This window comes from Podarcis erhardii (assembly GCF_964252035.2).
Source record: "Podarcis erhardii genome assembly, chromosome: 13".
Taxonomy (NCBI): Eukaryota; Metazoa; Chordata; class Lepidosauria; order Squamata; family Lacertidae; genus Podarcis; species Podarcis erhardii.
The window spans coordinates 34,481,464-34,501,974 of NC_138502.1; the positions used below are offsets into that span (position 1 = coordinate 34,481,464).

General features: G+C 46.1%; 2 protein-coding genes across 2 annotated transcripts in view; one reads left to right on the forward strand and one right to left on the reverse strand.

The window, feature by feature from the left end:
- Nucleotides 1–20,511, forward strand: part of TMEM92 (transmembrane protein 92) — a 365,445-nt gene that overhangs the window by 32,069 nt on the left and 312,865 nt on the right. The window lies entirely within an intron of this gene.
- The window catches only part of MPP2 (MAGUK p55 scaffold protein 2), a 70,789-nt gene that overhangs the window by 10,868 nt on the left and 39,410 nt on the right, over nucleotides 1–20,511 (reverse strand). The window contains exons 5-6 of the mRNA XM_081838352.1: nucleotides 16,337–16,486; nucleotides 15,177–15,404 (exon numbers count right to left, since the gene is read on the reverse strand). Of these exons, the coding sequence (XP_081694478.1) occupies nucleotides 15,177–15,404; nucleotides 16,337–16,486 (378 nt within the window). The remainder of the gene's footprint in view (nucleotides 1–15,176; nucleotides 15,405–16,336; nucleotides 16,487–20,511) is intronic.

The window sequence follows — 20,511 nt, forward strand, 5'->3', positions numbered from 1 at the left end:
CAGCACCAACACTTGGAATTGTGCTTGGAAACGTACTGGGAGTCAATGTAGGTCTTTTAGGATCGGTGTTATGTGGTCTTGGCGGCCGCTTCCAGTCACCAGTCTAGTTGCCGCATTCTGGATTAGTTGTAGTTTCTGGGTCACCTTCAAAGGTAGCCCCATACCACCAACCCCTAAACCTTCCCAGAAAACTTATAGCAGGGCAAAAGAAGAAGTGGTGGCATCAGGTATTGGTGTGCCAGCCTAAGCTGGTAAAAAGCACTCCAGGCCCTGCCACCACCGGGGCATCCCCGGGCATGATGGGTGCAGCTGAACTCCCAAACAGCCGGCATGGTCCTTCAGGAGTGCAATTCCATCTAGGACTAGCTACAAACAACAACAACACACACACACATACACACACAGCTTGACCTGCAGAAACCAGTGAAATAAATAACTTGCAGCACAGAGATGAGCAAACTTAGCCTTGCAAATTAAACCACAGCTCAGAAACTTGGGGGAGGTGGGGAGTTGGCAACATGAGGCTTCCTAGCCGAACTGAAGCTTGGTACCCTTTTCTTTAGCAATAAATTGCTGGTTTTCATTGTAACGCTCTAACTGCAAACACCTCCTCCCTCCTTGTGGACTGAAAAGAACAATCCGGTAGTCAGGAGGCGAATCCAGCAATTTGCCAGAGAGACTGCAGAGCAAGAGCATGGCCAGTACAGTACTCATTTTGCCCTGTTATCTTCAAACAATAAATCCTGGTGGTGGAAGGCAGCGAGGAAAAAACACTAGCCTCTCTCTCTCTTCATTATAGACTCCTTTTATTTGCATTCGCAGGAGACACACACTGCTGACGTCTCCCGGGAAACAGATCATATCTGAGCCTGTCTGTCGAGACCTTTCACTTGTCCCCCTCCCTGCCCAATCTGAACGCTTGTGGGGATGAAAACACAGAAGGATTTTTGCAAAGAAACTCAGGGGCTCAGCGCTTGAGCAGTAGCAAAGGGAGAAGAGAACCCCAGTTCAGGCTCTCTCGATCCCCACCCTTGCAGCCCCCCATTGAATCTCAAAAATGAAATGTTGTCGAAGATCAAACTCGTCTCTACTTCTCACAGATCAAGGGAAATGGGCTAAGGCACTGGCTGGCCGGGGATGTGGGAGAAATGTGATTCCATTAAAAATGTTTTCCTTGAAACATTTTAATGGATAAAAAAGCCACATAGAGCATCTCTGCTTTCAGTTCATAGAGACTTTTTCTACAGCTCAGTTACATTTGGAGCGAGAAATTGCTATTGTAGGCATTGTGAGTCTGGAGAACTTAAATCACTTGCACTTTCAGGAAGCAATACGCAAAGTGAAACCCAGCTGTCCTTTAAAATGTGTACTGCTCTGAATGTTGCAGTAAAGTACCCCTGGATGGTTAAGTCCAGTCAAAGGCAACTATGGGGTTGCGGCGCTCATTTCTCTTTCAGGCCAAGGGAGCCGGCGTTTCTCCACAGACAGCATTCCGGGTTAGGTGGCCAGCATGACTAAACCGCTTCTCACACAATGGGACACAGTGACAGAAACCAGAGTGCACAGAAATGCCGTTTACCTTCCCGCCGCAGTGGTACCTATTTATCTACTTGCGCTGGTGTGCTTTTGAACTGCCAGGTTGGCAGAAGCTGGGACAGAGCAATGGGAACTCACCACCGTCAAACAGATTCGAACTGCTGACCTTCTGATCAGCAAACCCAAGTGGCTCTGAGGTTTAGACCACAGCATCACCTGTGTCCCTGAATGCTGCAGTAAAAGTAAAGGGACCCTTGACCATTAGGTCCAGTCATGGATGACTCTGGGGTTGCGGCGCTCATCTCGCTTTATTGGCTGAGGGAGCTGGCATACAGCTTCCGGATCATGTGGCCAGCATGACTAAGCCGCTTCTGGCAAACCAGAGCAGTGCATGAAAACGCCGTTTACCTTCCCGCCAGAGCGGTACCTATTTATCTACTTGCACTTTGATGTGCTGTTGAACTGATAGGTTGGCAGGAGCAGGGACCGAGCAACGGGAGCTCACCCCGTCACAGGGATTCAAACCGCCGACCTCCTGATCGGAATCCCTAGGCTCTGTGGTCTAACTCACAGCGCCACCCGAGTCCCAAATGTTGCAGTACAGTCCTGCAAATGTGCATAAATGCAGTCTAGGATCATAGAGTCCTAGAGTTGGAAGGGAGCACAAGGAAACCTGACAGGTGATGGTGGACTGTGTCTTCCACTGGCACCTGAGGGCAGAATGCTGTTCTTCCCCCCTCCCTCCCAGCATTTGCCTTCTGAAGCAGCCTCCTCATTCTACCTAACAGCAGGGCCGGCCCTGAATACATCCTTCCCCTGTTGCTTCTCTGCTCTAAGTTGTTCCCTCCCAAAGCCCTTGAGCAAGTTATATATTATCTCTCCAGACAGAGGGAAAGATTGAGGTGGGGAAGCAGAGGAGGATTGTGTAATAAGTTAACATGTCTTCCCAGGCGCGCGCGCGCGCACACACACACACACACACACACACACACACACATGCCCCTGCTGTCGTTTTTTAGGCCGCTATTTGGGCTTGTTGGTGTGAAATAATCCTCTTTGCTTCCACAAAGCAGCAGGATTATATTCACATGAAAACAAGCAGTGCTCGTCTCCATCACCACCAGTCACGTCATACTTCCCCCACCCCTCTGCCGCTCGCTTTGGAATCAGCATGGGCTTTGTGACAAGGAGCTGTTGCTAACTCATTACACAGTCCCTCCCTCTGGAATGCTTCTAGCATCACCAGACGTTACTCTCAAATCCCCGCCTGCACCATCGCAACAGGGAGAACACTCGAGTATTCCATACAGAATGCACGTATGCCCTCAAATCGTTCCCCCCTACTTTTTATTCCCTGCGTTTCACGTTTTATGCTGAAGTGTTTCCACTGAGCGATCCCAGATGTACTCCGAAGACTGGTGGATAGCAGAGGGATGCTGCAAACATTCTGCTACCCGTGTTCGGAGGATAACATCTCTGACACAGCGCCCTGCAAGCAAGGCTTGAAATTTGCTCCAGACTTTAAGGAAGAATCAAGTGTCCATGTTTACCAGGAACAGTTTCCCTGTAAATAGATCACTATTCAGTACATTTTGTAGGGGTGAGGCATTGGCATCGTTCTTCAAAGTTTAGTTCCTCGCCAGTGGCATCTAGAAATTCAAACTCCCAGTGGATGAGTCAATGCATATCATCCTATAGTGGGAGAGCACAGGTTTTTACATATGTTTGGACGTGATATACCATGCCAAAACATGGTTTAGCATGACCTGTGCTACCCAGGGCTATGCCATGCTCTGGCTGAGCACTACATCCATCTATCTATCTATCTATCTATCTATCTATCTATCTATCTATCTATCGTTTTTCAAAATATTCATTTAAACAACCTTAAATCCATGACTTCCCTTCTTCCCTTTCCGTGGTTCATTTTGCATACCACACATCCCTGGATATTTTACATGAACTAAATCATTCAGTAATCCATGGTTACATCCATTAAAACTTGCTTTCACTGTTGAATTTATCTTACTGCTACCAGCATTTTTAAATGAACACAATTTTCACCCATATATTCAGTAAACATTTTCCAGTTTTCTTTAAACATACATTCTTCTTGTTCTCTTATTCTTATATGTTAAATCTGCTAGTTGCGTGTATTCCATCAGTAGTTAAGTTGCCATTCTTCTTTGGTTGGGACCTTGCTCGTTTTCCATTTTGGGGGTAACAAAACACGGGCCGTGGTTGTAGCATACATAAATATAGTGGTACCTCAGGTTAAGAACTTAATTCGTTCCGGAGGTCTGTTCTTAACCTGAAGCACCACTTTAGCTAATGGGGCCTCCTGCTGCTGCTGCACGATTTCTGTTCTCATCCTGAAGCAAAGTTTTTAACCCAAGGTACTATTTCTGGGTTACCGGAGTCTGTAACCTGAAGCGTCTGTAACCTGAAGCGTCTGTAACCCGAGGTACCACTGTACTCTTTTTTGACACCTGGGAATTTCCCTCTGAATTATTCCTAACAAAAAAGACTCTAGTTTGTTTTGGAAAGGTACATTTAATCATTGGTTTTTTTTTCAATTCATTATATATCATTTCCCAATACTCTTTTACCCTTTTACAAGTCCACCACATATGATAAAATGTACCCTCAACCTTGTTACATCTCTAGCACTTATCTGATTTAGACTTACTGTCAGAGCTGCCCCAAGGTCCCAGCTCACAGAGGACCAACGCCAGGTCGTCGTTATATACAAAAGTCTTTATTGAAGTTCAGTTTCCATTTCAAAGCCGTAGCGCGCAGCTCTACGTCTTAAACCCTAGACCGCCGAAGTTCCGTCTGAATCTCCTCCCCCCTGACACCAGTTTAAGATTCTAGCCCTGCTCCACCTCTTCCTCTGCTCTCTTCTCCTCTGGGTCCTCCTGCCCTCTGGGGCATTCCCCTTTCTGGACTCTTCTGACGTTGAGTCGCCTGACTCCTCCCCCTGCCTCCGGCGGGCTTTAGGACCTGGTTCCCAATCCTCGTTCTCTGCTGTCCCGCGCGCCTGCACATTTGAACTTGGCTCTCGCGCCAACCCAGTGACCTTCCTCCTGACTGTTATACTGCTTCTGTCACTGCTTCCCTCTTCCGGGATGCTGGCTGGACCTGACCTCCCCTCCGTTGCCTGACTCTCCGATGGAGGCGTGGTCAGCCCTGACCCATCTTCTCTCCCTGCTGGGGGATACGCTGGCCCCGATACCTGGGACTTCCCCCCCCCCACTATGCTCTGGTGGGGAAGCTGGCCCTGATCTCCAACTGCTGCTCTGGGAGTCCCCGCTGGCCCCTTGCTTCTGGAGTGTCCCCCTTGGGACCCCCCTTGCCCTGGCCACCGGTGCCCCCTTCTGTGAATCTTCCGATTCGCTGGAGAGGCTCATGGAATCTCTCGGGCCACTGTCATCTTCTCCTACGCTGCCCTCCGATTCTTCCCCTTCGCTCTCCCTTTCCTCCCTTCCCTGCGCTTCTGCTCCTGAGCCCCTGACACTTATATATTTTAACAAGTCTGCTAGGAGCAGGAAAATGTTGTTTCTTTTGCTTACTTAAATGCCTAAGAAGCATTTTATCCTTTTACGTCCACCACTGAGCACTACATCTAAACCTGGGCTGGCATCCGCAAGACAAACCCATAGGCAGGAAACCAAGAAGAAATCTTTGTCTGCAGTGAGCAGAACCATGAAGCTGGGCCCGGACGACATGCTAAGCCAAACCATAGCTTAGTTGGCACAGCAGGACTGAGGACAGCCACAATTTTTGGTTTGGCTAAGCTACGGTTTGGCTTAGCATTACGTGAAAACTGCATCACTGGGAGAGTAGACGGTGAAATCCCAAAAGAAGCCTCAACAGTATTTTATGTGCACATGTGACTACAGCAGCAAGGATTCTAAATGGAAGGAAGAGAGAACACCCTCCAAGGAAGAACGTTTGATGAAAATCTTGGAACAGGCAGAGATGGCAAAACTGATGGCACTGATGAAAGATACAAATTTTTGTTGTTGCTGTTTAGTCATTTAGTCCGACTCTTCGTGCCCCCATGGACCAGAGCACGCCAGGCACTCCTGTCTTCCACTGCCTCCCGCAGTTTGGTCAAACTCATGTTGGTAGCTTCGAGAACACTGTCCAACCATCTCACCCTCTGTCGTCCCAACATCAGGGTCTTTCCCAGGGAGTCTTCTCTTCTCATGAGGTGGCCAAAGTATTGGAGCCTCAACTTCAGGATCTGTCCTTCCAGTGAGCACTCAGGGCTGATTTCCTTCAGAATGGATAGGTTTGATCTTCTTGCAGTCCATGGGACTCTCAAGAGTCTCCTCCAGCACCATAATTCAAAAGCATCAATTCTTTGGCGATCAGCCTTCTTTATGGTCCAGCTCTCACTTCCATACATCACTACTGGGAAAACCAAAGCTTTAACTATACGGACCTTTGTTGGCAAGGTGATGTCTCTGCTTCTTAAGATGCTGTCTAAATTTAGAATCTTTTAAAGAAGACTGGAAACTTTTCCTAGTCTATATAAAAAGTTATTTTCCACACATGAGGACCACAGCGGTGTCTGAAGTGTAAGAAAACAGCAGAACATATTGAGAAATATGTCACAGAGGATGGAATCAGATAAAGAGGAAACCTAAAATGCAATTGTATGTGATTTGGGTTATAAGCATTGATGCTGGACGAGCGGGAAATCAATAGTATTTTTTAATACAGAGTAGCAAATGTAACTTTCTGTACGGAAAAAGAATACAATATTATTATATGTATTAAAGAAGAACTGCATCACTGTAGGGAAATGATGTTTCCTTGTACAGCTTTAGTTTAGCCAAAAGAACAACCATCAGGTGCTAAGGCTGCTTTTAAAAGGCTGCAAAACACAGCATAGATTCTATGGAATAAAGAAGGGGTAAGGAACTGGATGCAGCTGGTGGGGGGGCGGGTGGATTCTTATCTCCACCCCCCTCTCCCCTTGCAGGGCCAGCCACCTGTCAATCACCTGATGTCACCATGACATTGGGTGACCCATTTTCCTTTGGCTGCGCAGTCTGAAATCAAAACAGCTGTAGGCAAAGATACAGTACTTTGCAAGCCCCCTACTTGCACAGCACAGGGCCCTGCAGGCACTGAGGATGAGCGGATTGTCGGGACTTGCAAAGGGTTGTGCCTCACTCAGCTGCACTGGGGAGTTCCTATTGGAAATAATCGGGAGCTCGTTTCAAGCTCCCAGTTGCAGCTACATTCTTATATCTCTCCCCACCTCATGTATGATATCAGGTGAGGGGCAGATGGGTCTGATTTCGGAAAAATAACCGCATGGGCCAAACGGGGATGCATGCCAGGCCTAACTGGTCCTGAAATAAAAATAAAAATAAAAATAAAAATAAAAATAAAAATAAAAATAAAAATAAAAATAAAAATAAAAATAAAAATAAAAATAAAAATAAAAATAAAAATAAAAATAAAAATAAAAATAATTTATATGCCGCCCATCTGGCTGGGTTTCCCCAGCCAGTCTGGGCGGCTCCCAACAGAATATTAAAAGCACAATAAAACATCAAACATCAAAAACTTCCCTAAACAGGGCTGCCTTCAGATGTCTTCTAAAAGTCACAGATAGTTGTTTATTTCCTTGACATCTGAAGGGGAATGAGAATAAGGATGTTGGAGATAAGGGTAAGAGTATCAGTTTACTTCTGCTCCATGTCACTTTCACTTCTCTTAATCCATAATTCCACTCTACCCCATTCCTGCATTCAACTGCATTTTTGAACAAACTGCACAAAAACCAGCATTTAAATATGCAATACTAAACATCTTTGCCCTTGCAGTACACACATTTCCTCTCAAAAGACACATCCCTATATGTATTTTCACTCAACATGCACAATTCCATATGGTTTTCTAAAGGTATTTTGATATCTGCCATGTTCCAACCTGAACATTAGTCTAAGAGGTACAGAGCAGGTTGATTCCCATCAAAACTTGCAAAGATCAGGAGTCTTTTGAGGCATTTCCAGTTAAATGCAGGAGGCTACAAAAGCAGCACCTCCACTCTGCTTACTGTGAAGATTGTTTGGCTTCCTTTTACCCTGCCCACCATAAACTTAAGTGTTCTGCAGCTGCTTGCAATTTGATGCAGAGTGCAGCCCCGACTTTGGCTGAAAAACAATACCTGCTTAGGAGTTAGGAGTTAACTCCCGTTCGTTCAGCGCAATGGACATTACTTCTCAGCGGTGTCTGTATATATGAATGATTCAAAGTGTTGGTGCTGACCTTTAAAGCCCTAAAGGGCCTCGGCCCCATATATCTGAAAAGAGCGTCTCCACCTGAGGGCCAGCTCCGAGGGCCTTCTGGCGGTTCCCTCACTGCAATAACTGAGGTTACAGGGAACCAGGCAGAGGGCCTTCTTGGTAGCGGCGCCCGCCCTGTGGAACACCCTCCCATCAGATGTCAAGGAAATAAACAACTACAGTGGTACCTCGGGTTAAGAACTTAATTCGTTCCAGAGGTCCGTTCTTAACCTGAAACTGTTCTTAACCTGAAAAATCACTTTAGCTAATGGGGCCTCCCACTGCCGTCAGAGCACGATTTCTGTTCTCATCCTGAAGCAAAGTTCTTAACCCGAGGTACTATTTCTGGGTTAATGGAGCCTGTAACCTGAAGCGTATGTAACCTGAAGCGTATGTAACCCGAGGTACCACTGTATCTGGCTTTTAGAAGACATCTGAAGGCAGCCCTGTTTAGGGAAGTTCTTAACATTTGATGTTTTATCGTGTTTTTAATATTCTGTTGGGAGCCCCCCAGAGCAACTGCCGCATTCTGGATTAGTTGTAGTTTCCGGGTCACCTTCAAAGGTAGCCCCACGTAGAGTGCATTGCAGTAGTCCAAGCGGGAGATAACTAGAGCATGCACCACTCTGGCGAGACAGTGAAGTGGGGAATCGTCTGTAACTGCAGATGGGAATTCCACAATTCGTTCAGTACCTTGCACGGGGAGTGACTGTGCTTCATGAAGGCACCTTCCGACTCACAGAAGATGGCAAGAACGACACTGAGGAGAGGTGGGAGAAGCTGGTTCTCCCCTGGTCCCCCTGCCTCAGGCATTCCTGCTATACACCGTAGCAGGACGCCTGGAGAGGATGTCTCAGGCAACAAATCTTATGTGAGAAGCAGAGATGGGGTGGTCTTAGGAAGCAGAAAGCCTTTCCCCATCCTTTTCTTGCACCCCGAAGGACTAATGGCTGCGCCAGGGTCCCCTCCAAGGTGTGAAGTCCAGGTTGGTTTAGGCCAGAGACGAATGCCTGAGGTAGAAAAGCGCTACCTCCTGAGGAGAAATTTGCTCGCGTCGACTTAGCCTTACCCAGAACCAGGTTGCCAAAAAAAAGGGGGGGCTGTGTGACACACCTACACAGCTTCCCATGCTCGGAGCCTGAGACGGCTATGTGTAATTGATTTGACACCTGCTCATTAAATTCTTACGCCACTATACCCAAAGCACCCAAGCATTAAGTCACTTCTGAACTCCGCCGCATGAGACAAAGAGAGGGGACGCGTGACAGAGCAGAATGGAAAAGTCACTTGGCAAAGGAGGGATGGAACAGAGAGGGACACGGACATTGGCTGAGGCAGCAGATTTCTCTCTCTTTCCTTCCCAAAGGGTTGTGAGAGATGAGGAGTTACAGCCCTCAGCCTGGGAGGGACAAATCGGTATTTCTGTTTTTACCCATTAAATCTGTTTGTGCCATTTGTGAATTAATCTGTGATTTAAAAAAACCAAAAACTCTCCATTTAAGTATTCATTTAAATTTCTACTTCCTTTAATATTCAAAAATGCATATTTTTTTATCTCCAATAAAGCATTTAAATACATACAGTCGTACCTTGGAAGTCAAACAGAATCCGTTCCGGAAGTCTGTTTGACTTCCAAAATGTTTGGAAACCAAAGCATGGCTTGTGATTGGCTGCAGGAAGCTCCTAAAGCCAATCGGAAACCGCGGAAGCCCCATCGGATCTTCGGCTTCCAAAAATAGTTTGCAAACCAGAACTGTCACTTCCGGGTTTCGATCATTCGGGAGCCGAAACATTCAAGAACTAATCAGTTCAAAAACCAAGGTATGGCTGTATTTTGATATGTTTATGTCGCAACATTATAACTTCTGGTTTAAAGGTGGCGAATGAGTTGTTTTAATAAATGCACAAACATTATGAGAAGTATGAAAACTGTTGGGTAGATGCAATCTGCACACTTGTCCAAGAGATAGAAATCAAACCAAGAGGTGTTAATTTTGTACAAGAATCTGCAAAGATTTAGGGTTCTAGTCAATGCAGAAATTCAAGGGCTGCCAACCTCATGCCTGTAGGAGCCATTGCGCCCATGAGGGTCTTCATTTGCACCCCTGCACAGCGGCCTCAGTCTTTTGAGCTTTCTCCTAGAAAGAAAGTTTTGAAACAAAAATATGCAGATACCCTTTCAAGCATTTTTTGTGAAATGAGCAAGCCCGGCTGATCTAGCTTGCTAGTGTTTTTAACCAATGAGTGAAGTCAGAGCTGTGGTTGATAAGTGAATTGTTGAGCCAACAGGCAAGAGGAATTCCTGGGGTCTTAAAGGCCTGCTGTTTTGTCCTTTTTAATGTATTTTTTTCCCCCTGCTTCTGTCTTACAGTGGTGCCCCGCAAGACGAATGCCTCGCAAGACGGAAAACTCGCTAGACGAAAGAGTTTTCCGTTTTGGAGGTGCTTCACAAAACGAATGCTTTGCAAGACGAAAATGTCTTGCGAGTTCCTGCAGGTTTCCCCCCCCCTTTTTCTAAGCCGCTAAGCCGCTTATCCGATAAGCCGATAAGCCACTAAAAGCCGCTAAAAGCCGCTAAACCGCTAATAGCGCTAATCCGCTAATCCGTCAATGGTCTTGCTTCGCAAGACGAAAAAACCGCTAGATGAAGAGAATCGCAGAACGGATTCTTTTCATCTTGCAAGGCACCACTGTATTTTCCAGGCAGAAATTCAACAGTTTATGCTTGCTCTCATATGGAAATACAGTTATGAGGAAAGCATTTCCCCGACTGCACACTTTCTGATTTTGTGCTCCCACAGCAGCCATTTTGTGACTTGTGCCCTCAGAACTCTCAACATTCAAAATGTGCCCCCTGGTCCGAAAAGGCTGGCGACCCCTGTGGCCATCAAATAAATAAATATAGATAGGGATTAGGAACATCTAAGAAGATATACCAGGAGGTGGTATGTCCAACTGTGTAAGAACGCTGCCAGAAGTAATGGTTGCCAGATCATAATTCAAAGAAAAGTGAGGAACAGGGAGAGAGTATACAGGGAAGAGCCATGTACTCAACTGTGGCTGGAATGGGGATGGTTTCTATAGGGTTCCTTAGATTCACATATTTTATTTTATTTTAAGTTGGAATCTGCACACCATCTCAGGCGAGCTGAAAATCTGAGATGCAAACACAACAATGCATTGGTTATGAAGAAATCTTTTCCTGAGTCCATTGTGAGATTGACAGCAGGAGCCTCTGAGCAAGGCCATCTGTCATAACTCAGGACACACGAGAAATGCTTTATGCACCAAGAGTCATGGAAGATGGAGCGATCCTCTCCTTGGACAATCTCAGGAAGCAGCCAGAGTGTCAAATACTTTGGCATGTACTTCCAGGAGGAGAAATCTGCGATGTGGTTTCCTGCTCCTAAGGTTTCCTTGCCTATATCCTGTGACACTAACAGCTCTTCTCCAAAAAAACTCCCTCTGGACACCCGGCCTTCCATGACTGTGAGGGGAGAGACTCCATCAGGCAAGGCCTCTTTCCACCTACCTTGCCCCACCCTCTGACCCCAGGAGTCCTCATAAGGGAGCTGTTCCTGGAGGAAGAACTGTGAGGGGAGAGACTTTGTCAGGCAAGGCCTCCTTCCACCTGCCTTGCCCCACCCTCTAGTCTCTGCTTCTCAATTTGTATTGTATTATTTTATGTACTATTGGGACACGGGTGGCGCTGTGGGTTAAACCACAGAACCTAGGACTTGCTGATCAGAAGGTCGGTGGTTCGAATCCCTGTGACGGGGTGAGTCACGTTGCTCGGTCCCTGCTCCTGCCAACCTAGCAGTTCGAAAGCATGTCAAAGTGCAAGTAGATAAATAGGTAAGGATTTTCCAGCGGGAAGGTAAACGGTGTTTCCGTGCGCTGCCCTGGTTTGCCAGAAGCGGCTTAGTCATGCTGGCCACATGACCCAGAAGCTGTACGCCGGCTCCCTCAGCCAATAAAGCAAGATGAGCGCTACAACCCCACAGCTGGCCACGACTGGACTTAATGGTCAGGGGTCCCTTTACCTATTTTATGTACTGTGGCTTGCCGTTGTTTTACTGATTATAGTTTAGAAATTATTTATTGTAACTGTTTAGCTTTTATATGTTATTATTATATAATACGATTGACTATTACTTTTTTGACGTAGGTTGCCTATTTTAAAGTTTTATTATCACATTTTTGTATTGCATTAGATTGTTATAAGATGTACATTTTCTGTTTCTTCAGCTTGTAAACCACCTTGAGTATTGCAAGATAGAAAGACGGTATACAAATTAAAAAATGATGATAAAGCGTGCAAGTTCCAGGGAGACAAGAGACACTGCAGCCTGTGGCCCCTTTGGTTGAAGACGGAGTTCCTCCAGGGAGGTGAAACCTTGGATTTTTGCACCCCTGACTGAAAAACAAGACTATATCAGTTGTCATTAGGCTTCAGACTGGTGCTGGGGCAAGACTTCAGTTTGCTGAGGGAGCACTGCTTGCAAATGCAAAATCTTGTCTCTGACTCCAAAGTGCGCTGACCAAGGTGCTGAATTTCATTCCACTCTGTTGCCTGCCTGTCAGAATCTATTACCCATCCTCGGTTGAGACTGATGGTTGTTCCCCAGATGACCCGCCTCGCGACGGCTCGTTTTAGATACAGCATATAGAAAGTTTGGCCAACTTTCCCAATACAGTATTACATAAAACAAGATGAAGAAATCACTGGCAACAGCTGCAAACAGAAAGCTGGGCAGCTTGCGGAGGTTAGTGTAAGAACATTAAGAAGAGCCTGCAGGATCAGGCCCATCTGGTCTGGCATCCTGTTCTCACCATGGCCAACCAGATGCCTGTGGGAAACCAGCAAGCAGGATGCAAGCACAAGAACGCTGCTCTTCCCTCCTGCGGTTTCCAGCAGCCGGTATTTGGAAACATGGTTGCCTCCAACTGTGAATCATAGAATCATAGAGTTGGAAGAGACCACAAGGGCCATCGAGTCCAACCCCCTGCCAAGCAGGAAACACCATCAGAGCACTCCTGACATATGGTTGTCAAGCCTCTGCTTAAAGACCTCCAAAGAAGGAGACTCCACCACACTCCTTGGCAGCAAATTCCACTGTCGAACAGCTCTTACTGTCAAGAAGTTCTTCCTAATGTTTAGGTGGAATCTTCTTTCTTGTAGTTTGGAACCATTGCTCCGTGTCCGCTTCTCTGGAGCAGCAGAAAACAACCTTTCTCCCTCCTCTATGTGACATCCTTTTATATATTTGAACATGGCTATCATATCACCCCTTAACCTCCTCTTCTCCAAGCTAAACATGCCCAGCTCCCTTAGCGGCACAGCATAGCCATTGGGGCTAGTAAAAAGGTAAAAGGTAAAGGACCCCCGGATGGTTAAGTCCAGTCAAAGGCGACTAGGGGACTTACAGCAATAATAATAATAATAATAATAATAATTATTATTATTATTATTATTATTATTTATTTATTTATTTATTTATTTATTTATTATTTATAGCCCGCCCATCTGGCCGAGTTTCCCCAGCCACTCTGGGCGGCTCCCAATTGAGTTTTAAAAACAATACAGCATTAAATATTAAAAACTCCCCTAAACAGGGATGTCTTTTAAAGATAAGAAAGCTGCTTATTTTCTTCACATGTGATGGGAGGGTTTTCCACAGGGCAGGCACCACTACCGAGAAGGCACTCTGCCTGGTTCCCTGTAACCTCACTTCTCGCAGCGAGGGAACCACCAGAAGGCCCTCGGAGCTGGACCTCAGTGTGCAGGCTCAACGATGGGAGTGGAGACACTCCTTCAGGTATACAGGACTGAGGCCATTTAGGGCTTTAAAAGTCAGCACCAACACTTTGAATTGTGCTCAGAAACATACTGTGAGCCAATGCATATCTCTCAGGACCGGTGTTATGTGGTCCCGGCAGCCACTCCCAGTCACCAGTCTAGCTGCCGCATTCTGGATTAATTGCAGTTTCCGGGTCACCTTCAAAGGTAGCCCCACGTAGAGCGCATTGCAGTAGTCCATCTCGCTTTTAGGCCAAGGGAGCCGGCGTCTGTCCACAGACAGCTTTCCAGGTCATGTGGCCAGCATGACTAAACCACTTCTGCACAACGGGACACTGTGACAGAAGCCAGAGCGCAAGGAAACACCATTTACCTTCCCGCCACAGTGGTACCTATTTATCTATTTGCACTGGTGTGCTTTCGAACTGCTAGGTTGTCAGGAGCTGGGACAGAGCACTGGGAGCTCACCCCATCATGGGGATTCAAACCACCGACCTTCCAATCGGCAAGCCCAAGAGGCTCAGTGGTTTAGACCACAGCGCCACCCGGTAATAGCCATCGATAGCCCTCTCCTCCATGATTTTGTCTAATCTTTCAAAACCATCCGTCCAAGTTGGTGGCCATCACTGCTTCCTATGTGCTGCATGAAGAAGTACTTTCTTTTATCTGTTCTGAATCTTTCAGCAAAAAAATATCACAGTAGTTAACAGCATCACAGCGTTCAAAACAGTCACTCGGGGCAGGGGATATTCATGCTATAAGGCTGCAGATATTGCTGAAGGGCCATAAAGGGTCCTTCGTGGCTCTCTTGTAGGTGCCAGCTATGAACACGAGAGCATCTGAGCAACACTTGCAAATGCCAAGAAAGTCTCCATGCTCAGCTCTTACAGAGTCTTCTTATCCAGCAATTTCCAATGACCTAAATAATTATCAGCCTATGCCAAACATGCAGCTACCGAAAACAGGGGGGCTTTAAAAGCACTTTGAGCTTTCAAAGGTTTAATCGGTACTGACTCAACGTTTTGTTGATTAACAGGTTGTGGTGGCCAAATTTAAATTGGTGGCCCTGCATGTTAAGAACGCGAAACTTGTTTGTTTTCAGGGGCTATTTTAATTCTTGGTGTGCTCCTCCTGCCACAGGGAATGCAGAAGAAAATACTACGGACGGCCTTTCCTTTTCGGAAAAAGAGCTTTGGGACATTATCATAGACTTCCCCCCAGCAGCTCAGAAAGGCACCAATACGGATGTTCTAATAATATCCAAAAAAAGAAAATAGATAAATAATTGATGAATTCTTTAATCAGCCGAAAGCACAATCATGATGATTTTAGGACGGGGAATCTTTCTGAACGGAAGAGAGAAGCAAGAAAAGAGTGGAGAAAATTGAAAGAATAAAGTGGAAAGCCTGCCTGTTTCAGTCAGAGATGACGATCACATTTTATCTTTGTTCCAGGCAGAGGTGGGGGGGGGGCAATTAGCAAGACCTTATTTAGCACAGGAGAGACAAGTAACTAAATGATGCGCCTCCTACCTGGCGAGGTGGGTGTGGCTCCTGGTAACTGGGCAGGATCTTGAGCACCACGCTTCCGCTGGCATTTTTCAGCACCTCTTGCAATGCCCGTGGGTCACTGCCCACCTCCTGCCCATTCACCTCCTTGATGATGTCACCCACATGCAGCAGCCCCTGCTGGTCAATCATGCCTCCGTGCAGGATGCGGGCAATGACAAGCTCGCCACGCTCCACCCGGAACGTCACACCCTGAGGGAAAAGAAACCAGCAAGAGCGCAGGGTCAATGCAAAGCAGTTATGGGTAATGGGGGCAGGTCCAGCCCTACTATGAGGCCGGCTGAAGCAGCTGTTCCACCTGGGCTACCCTATTGCTATGTAAGTGACAGGTTGGTTGGTTGGTTGGTTGGTTGGTTGGTTGGTTGGTTGATTAGTTGGTGGGTTACAGGGCCAGATTTAGGTTTGACAAGGCCCTAAGCTACTGAAGGTAGTGGGGCCCTTTATATGTCCAGCTGTCCTTTGTCAACAACAAAGTGCCGCTGTTTTTTGTCTTGAATATATGCTAATCAGTGTTTCCCAACCTTTGGTCTCTAGCTGTTTTGGGACTACACTTCCCATCATCCCTAACCACTGGTCTTGCTCGCTAAGTATGATGGGAGTTGTAGTCCAAAAACAGCTGGAGACCCAAGGTTGGGAAACACTGTGCTAGATGGTAATTTATGGGCCTAATAGGTATCTAAAGCCATTTGCACATAACAAATAGGAGCCTACACAACACAAAACACTGTTGCTGTATGTGGGTTTTATTTCATTTTTTTTAATCTTATATTTTGGAAATGTACATCCAGGTTTTTTTCCTTTAATTTTTTTTTGGGGGGGGCCAAGAGAGTGGGGCCCTAAGCTATAGCTTGTTTAGTTTATATATAAATCCAGCACTGGTTAGTTAGTTGGTTGGTTGGCTGGTTAATTGGTTGGTTGGTTAGTTGGTTGGTTGGTTGGTTGGCTGGCTGGTTGGTTAATTGGTTGGTTAATTGGTTGGTTAATTGGTTGGTTGGTTGGTTGGTTGGTTGGTTAGTTGTTGATTAGTTAGTTGGTTAGTTGGTTTGTTACAGGTCTGCTCAGTACACTGGCCTTTAAACTAAAATATGGCAAGGCCAACGACAGTGGGAAAAGACTTTACTCACCAGGTGCTCCCCAGCAGTCTTACGAATCCCCACCATGCGCACGGCATCTGGGGGCACCGGCTGGTTGTTGAACATGGGGTCCAGGACTGGACTGGGTGGTGGCGTCTCGTAGCTCTTGGAGGCAACGGAATCGTGGGTTTCCAAGAGGGACTGAGAAAGGGGAGTGGCAGGGGTGGGAAAAAGGAGACAGCAGAAAGACTCACTCAGCTGAGACCAGAGACAGATTAAGTAAAACGTAAAGGAGGGGAACGGGCCTCGTTACGGGGGGTCATGAGGATCAAGTCTTTTGCACTAGGTCCTGGATCTCCAGGCCTTGCTCTCCAAACAGCACACTCATGATACCCCCAGAAAGCACAGTGATGGCTTGCCTAGAGGCATCCATTCATATAGGAAGCCTAAGAAACTGCCCTATGCTGAGTCAAACCCTTGGTCCATCAGCACTGCCTACACTGACTGGTAGCAGCTCTCCAGGGATTCATGCATTCCCACTGGGATATGCCCATGAATGAACCCAGAACCTTCTGTGTGCACATAAACAGGTGCTCTACCACTGAGCTACAACCCTTCTGCAGCTAATATGCATATTTGTGCAAATTTGTGCCATGGGCCTGTGTCCAGAGACCTTAAAGTCCCTAGTTACAATTCTGGAAGCAGGGGCAAGGCTTCCAAGTCATACGCAGAATGGGATCCCCTGGAGATTATTATTAGTAACAATAACAATACAGTACTAACAACAACGGGACGTGGGTGGTGCTGTGGTCTAAACCACAGAGCCTAGGGATTGCCGATCGGAAGGTTGGCGGTTTGAATCCCCGCCATGGGGTGAGCTCTCCATGGGGTTGTTTTTGAAAGTCTGGAACGGATTAATCTGTTTTGCATTACTTTCTGTGGGAAAGTGAGCCTTGGTTTTGGAACGCTTTGGTTTTGGAACGGACTTCAAGAACCAAGGTACCACTGTACTTATATGCCACTGTTTCACAATGAGCTGGGCCCAAAGTGGCTTACAGTAAACGTTCGAAACATCAAAATACAAATATATATAGAATGCAGAGCACATAATGGCAACAATCAACCATTTAAAATGCACAGAATAAATAAATAAATAATAAATCCAGGTTTAAATACATAAGTACAAAGCAAAACAAGAGTTAACTAACAATGCAGTTCCGGGCACTGGTCTTTCTGGACTCCAAGGAGGCTGGCTTAAATATGGTTCAGAGTGGGTGGGGGACTCTCTCCAAGCTGGACAACAAACAACTGGTTCCTAGAGGAGGCTGGACGCAGCGAACGGCAAATGTTGGGGAGGGCAATGGTGGTCATTCCCTTCCCCAGCCTCCTGGAAGGACCAACTGCTGCTGTAGCCTTACTTCTATCCCACTGTTCCTCCCAAATAAGCCCAGGGTGGCAAACAACAGAAGCGAAACAATGCAATTAAAAATAAAATAAATACCGTATTTTTCCATGTATAAGACTAGGTTTTTTTCCTTTAAAATAATGTCAAAAATAAAGTGGTGTCTTATATACGGATACATCCCCCCCCCCATTTTCTTAAATCTGAGTCCCCCAAAATAGGAGAAGTCTTATACATGGGGGCGTCTTATAGACAGAAAAATACGGTATGTTCTTGATCAGAAGAGGATCTCTTCCACGGTGATTTCCGAAATCGCTAGATTAAGTCCAGCAAGAACATACACAAACGCACAGTGCCCTGGGGAACTATTAAGCCATATATCAATGGTTAGATATACAGTGGTGCCTCACAACACGAAATTAATTCGTTCCGCAAGTTTTTTCTTCTTGCGAGTTTTTCGTCTTGCGAAGCACGGTTTCCCATAGGAATGCATTGAAAATCAATCAATGCGTTCCTATGGAGACCGTCCGGGGACAGAGGGGAAGCACCAAGCGCCTTCCCCTCTGTCCCCGGACCTGTTTAAAGCAAGGGAAGGGGCAGCGGGGAGAATCGCTTCTCCCCGTTGCCGCCCCTTGGTTCAAAAGGGGTCCGGGGACAGAGGGGAAGGTGCGCTGCACTTCCCCGCTATCCCCGGAGCTTGCGGGGCAAGCTTCGTTTTGCGAAGCAAGCCCATAGGGAGATGCGTCTTGCGAAGCGGCTAAGAAAACGAAAAACTCCTTTGTCTAGCGAGTTTTTCGTCTTCTGAGGCGTTCCTCTTGCGGGGCACCACTGTATAGTACAACAGGTGTAGAGGTGCCTATCAAGCTGGGACTAGGGAGTGGACCAGGCTTCAAATCCCCACTTAGCCATGACGGTCACTGGGTAATTGTGGGTCATTCATTCTCTCTGAGCCCACAGGATTATTGCAGAGATAATATCATGTGTGTCACCTTGAACTCTTTAGAGGGAGGTGGGATCACAACATCTGAATGACATTGGGAGGCGGACGGAATCTAAAGAGCAGCATTCCAAGTGTATTACAACTTGGCTTCTGATACCTGACTATTAAATAATTATTATTATTATTATTATTATTATTATTATTATTATTATTATTACCCCGCCCATCTGGCTGGGTTTCCCCAGCCACTCTGGGCAGCTCCCAACAGAATATTAAAAACACGTTAAAACATCAAACATTAAAAACTTCTAAACAGGGCTGCCTTCAGATGTCTTCTAAAAGTCAGATAGTTGTTTATTTCCCTAACATCTGATGGGAGGGTTTTCCACAGGGCGGGGGCCACTACTGAGAAGGCCCTCGGCCTGGTTCCCTATAACCTCACTTCTCGCAGGGAGGGAACCGCCAGAAGGCCCTCGGAGCTGGACCTCAGTGTCTGGGTAGAACGATGGGGGTGGAGATGCTCCTTCAGGTATACTGGGCCAAGGCCGTTTAAATATTGTTTAAATATAGTCTTAAGCTTTTAACTAGGCAATAAATCAAGCTTTCACTGTTAAAAAGCTTCTACTTCAGTTTCCTGTGAAAACTGAAGGCAGCCCTGTTTAGGGAAGTTCTTAATCTTTGATGTTTTATTGTGTTTTTAATATTCTGTTGGGAGTTGCCTAGAGTGGCTGGGGAAACCCAGCCAGATGGGCAGGGTATAAATAAATGATGATGATGATGATGATGATGATGATGATGATGCATAAACCTACCAGTTAAAACAAGACAGGCAAATCCTTTTGAGAACTTAAACCCCTCCCTCATGCCACCTTAGGCACAAGACACAGAGAGGCAACACTAGCACAGAGAATCTACACTTTGCGTATATACATCAACAGTCTGAAGTTAAACAATCCAGCAAATTTGCCGAAGCTAAGCAGGTATTCATCTGGTCAGTTCCTAAGTGGGAAAACACCTGGGAACTCCTGGTGTGTCGCCACACAGCCCATACAGAAGAAAGACCAGATGCAAATGCAATAAGGAAACAAGCAAATAAACCAACAGCATTAAGCCAGATGCCTCAGGTGTCTCTGCAAAAAAAGAGGACATAAACCATGTCTTTCTTATACACACGGGGGGAAATAAAATACATCTCGCTGTCGCACATTGCTGACCAAAGGCATGAAGCAGAAAGCTTTATCCATCGCCAAGTCGGAACCCTCCCCCCAACTCCAGCTGCCAAACAGGGCACATCCACAGATGTCCCTTATTAATATCCTGGCCCTGGGGGTCTTTGTGCGAAAGGGCACTTCTCCCGACACTTTTCTCTCTGTGTGTGTCACACACAGACCGAGCTGATATGCGCTGGGATACCTGCTAACACCTCCTTATGAGAAATGAACCCTTAGTGAATTGTCTGTCCTCTTTTCAGGGTCACTTGCAACGAGCCCACATCAGGTCTGGAAATAACACCTTTTTCTCACTCCCCGGATCTTGAGAGACAGCTGCCTCTCACCTGGAAGTGAGGCTCCCTTCAGATAAAAAACTTCACAACTTTTAGAAGACATCTGAAGGCAGCCTTGTATCGGGAAGCTGTTGTTGTTGTTGATTTTAATTTTTTGTTTATACTTTTCAAATTTATACATTTCATTAGTTTTACAATCAAACTAACATTTGAAAATTTGACTTCCTTCCCCCTTTCTGCGGTTCCTAAAATTTATTTTTTAAGATCTTCTGCATATCCAAATACATTTAATTATCTACTGTAAATACACACTCTTATAAAACTGCAGGTTATTACAATGACCCTGCTCATGTTTTGGTTTACAATTTATCTGTAAATAT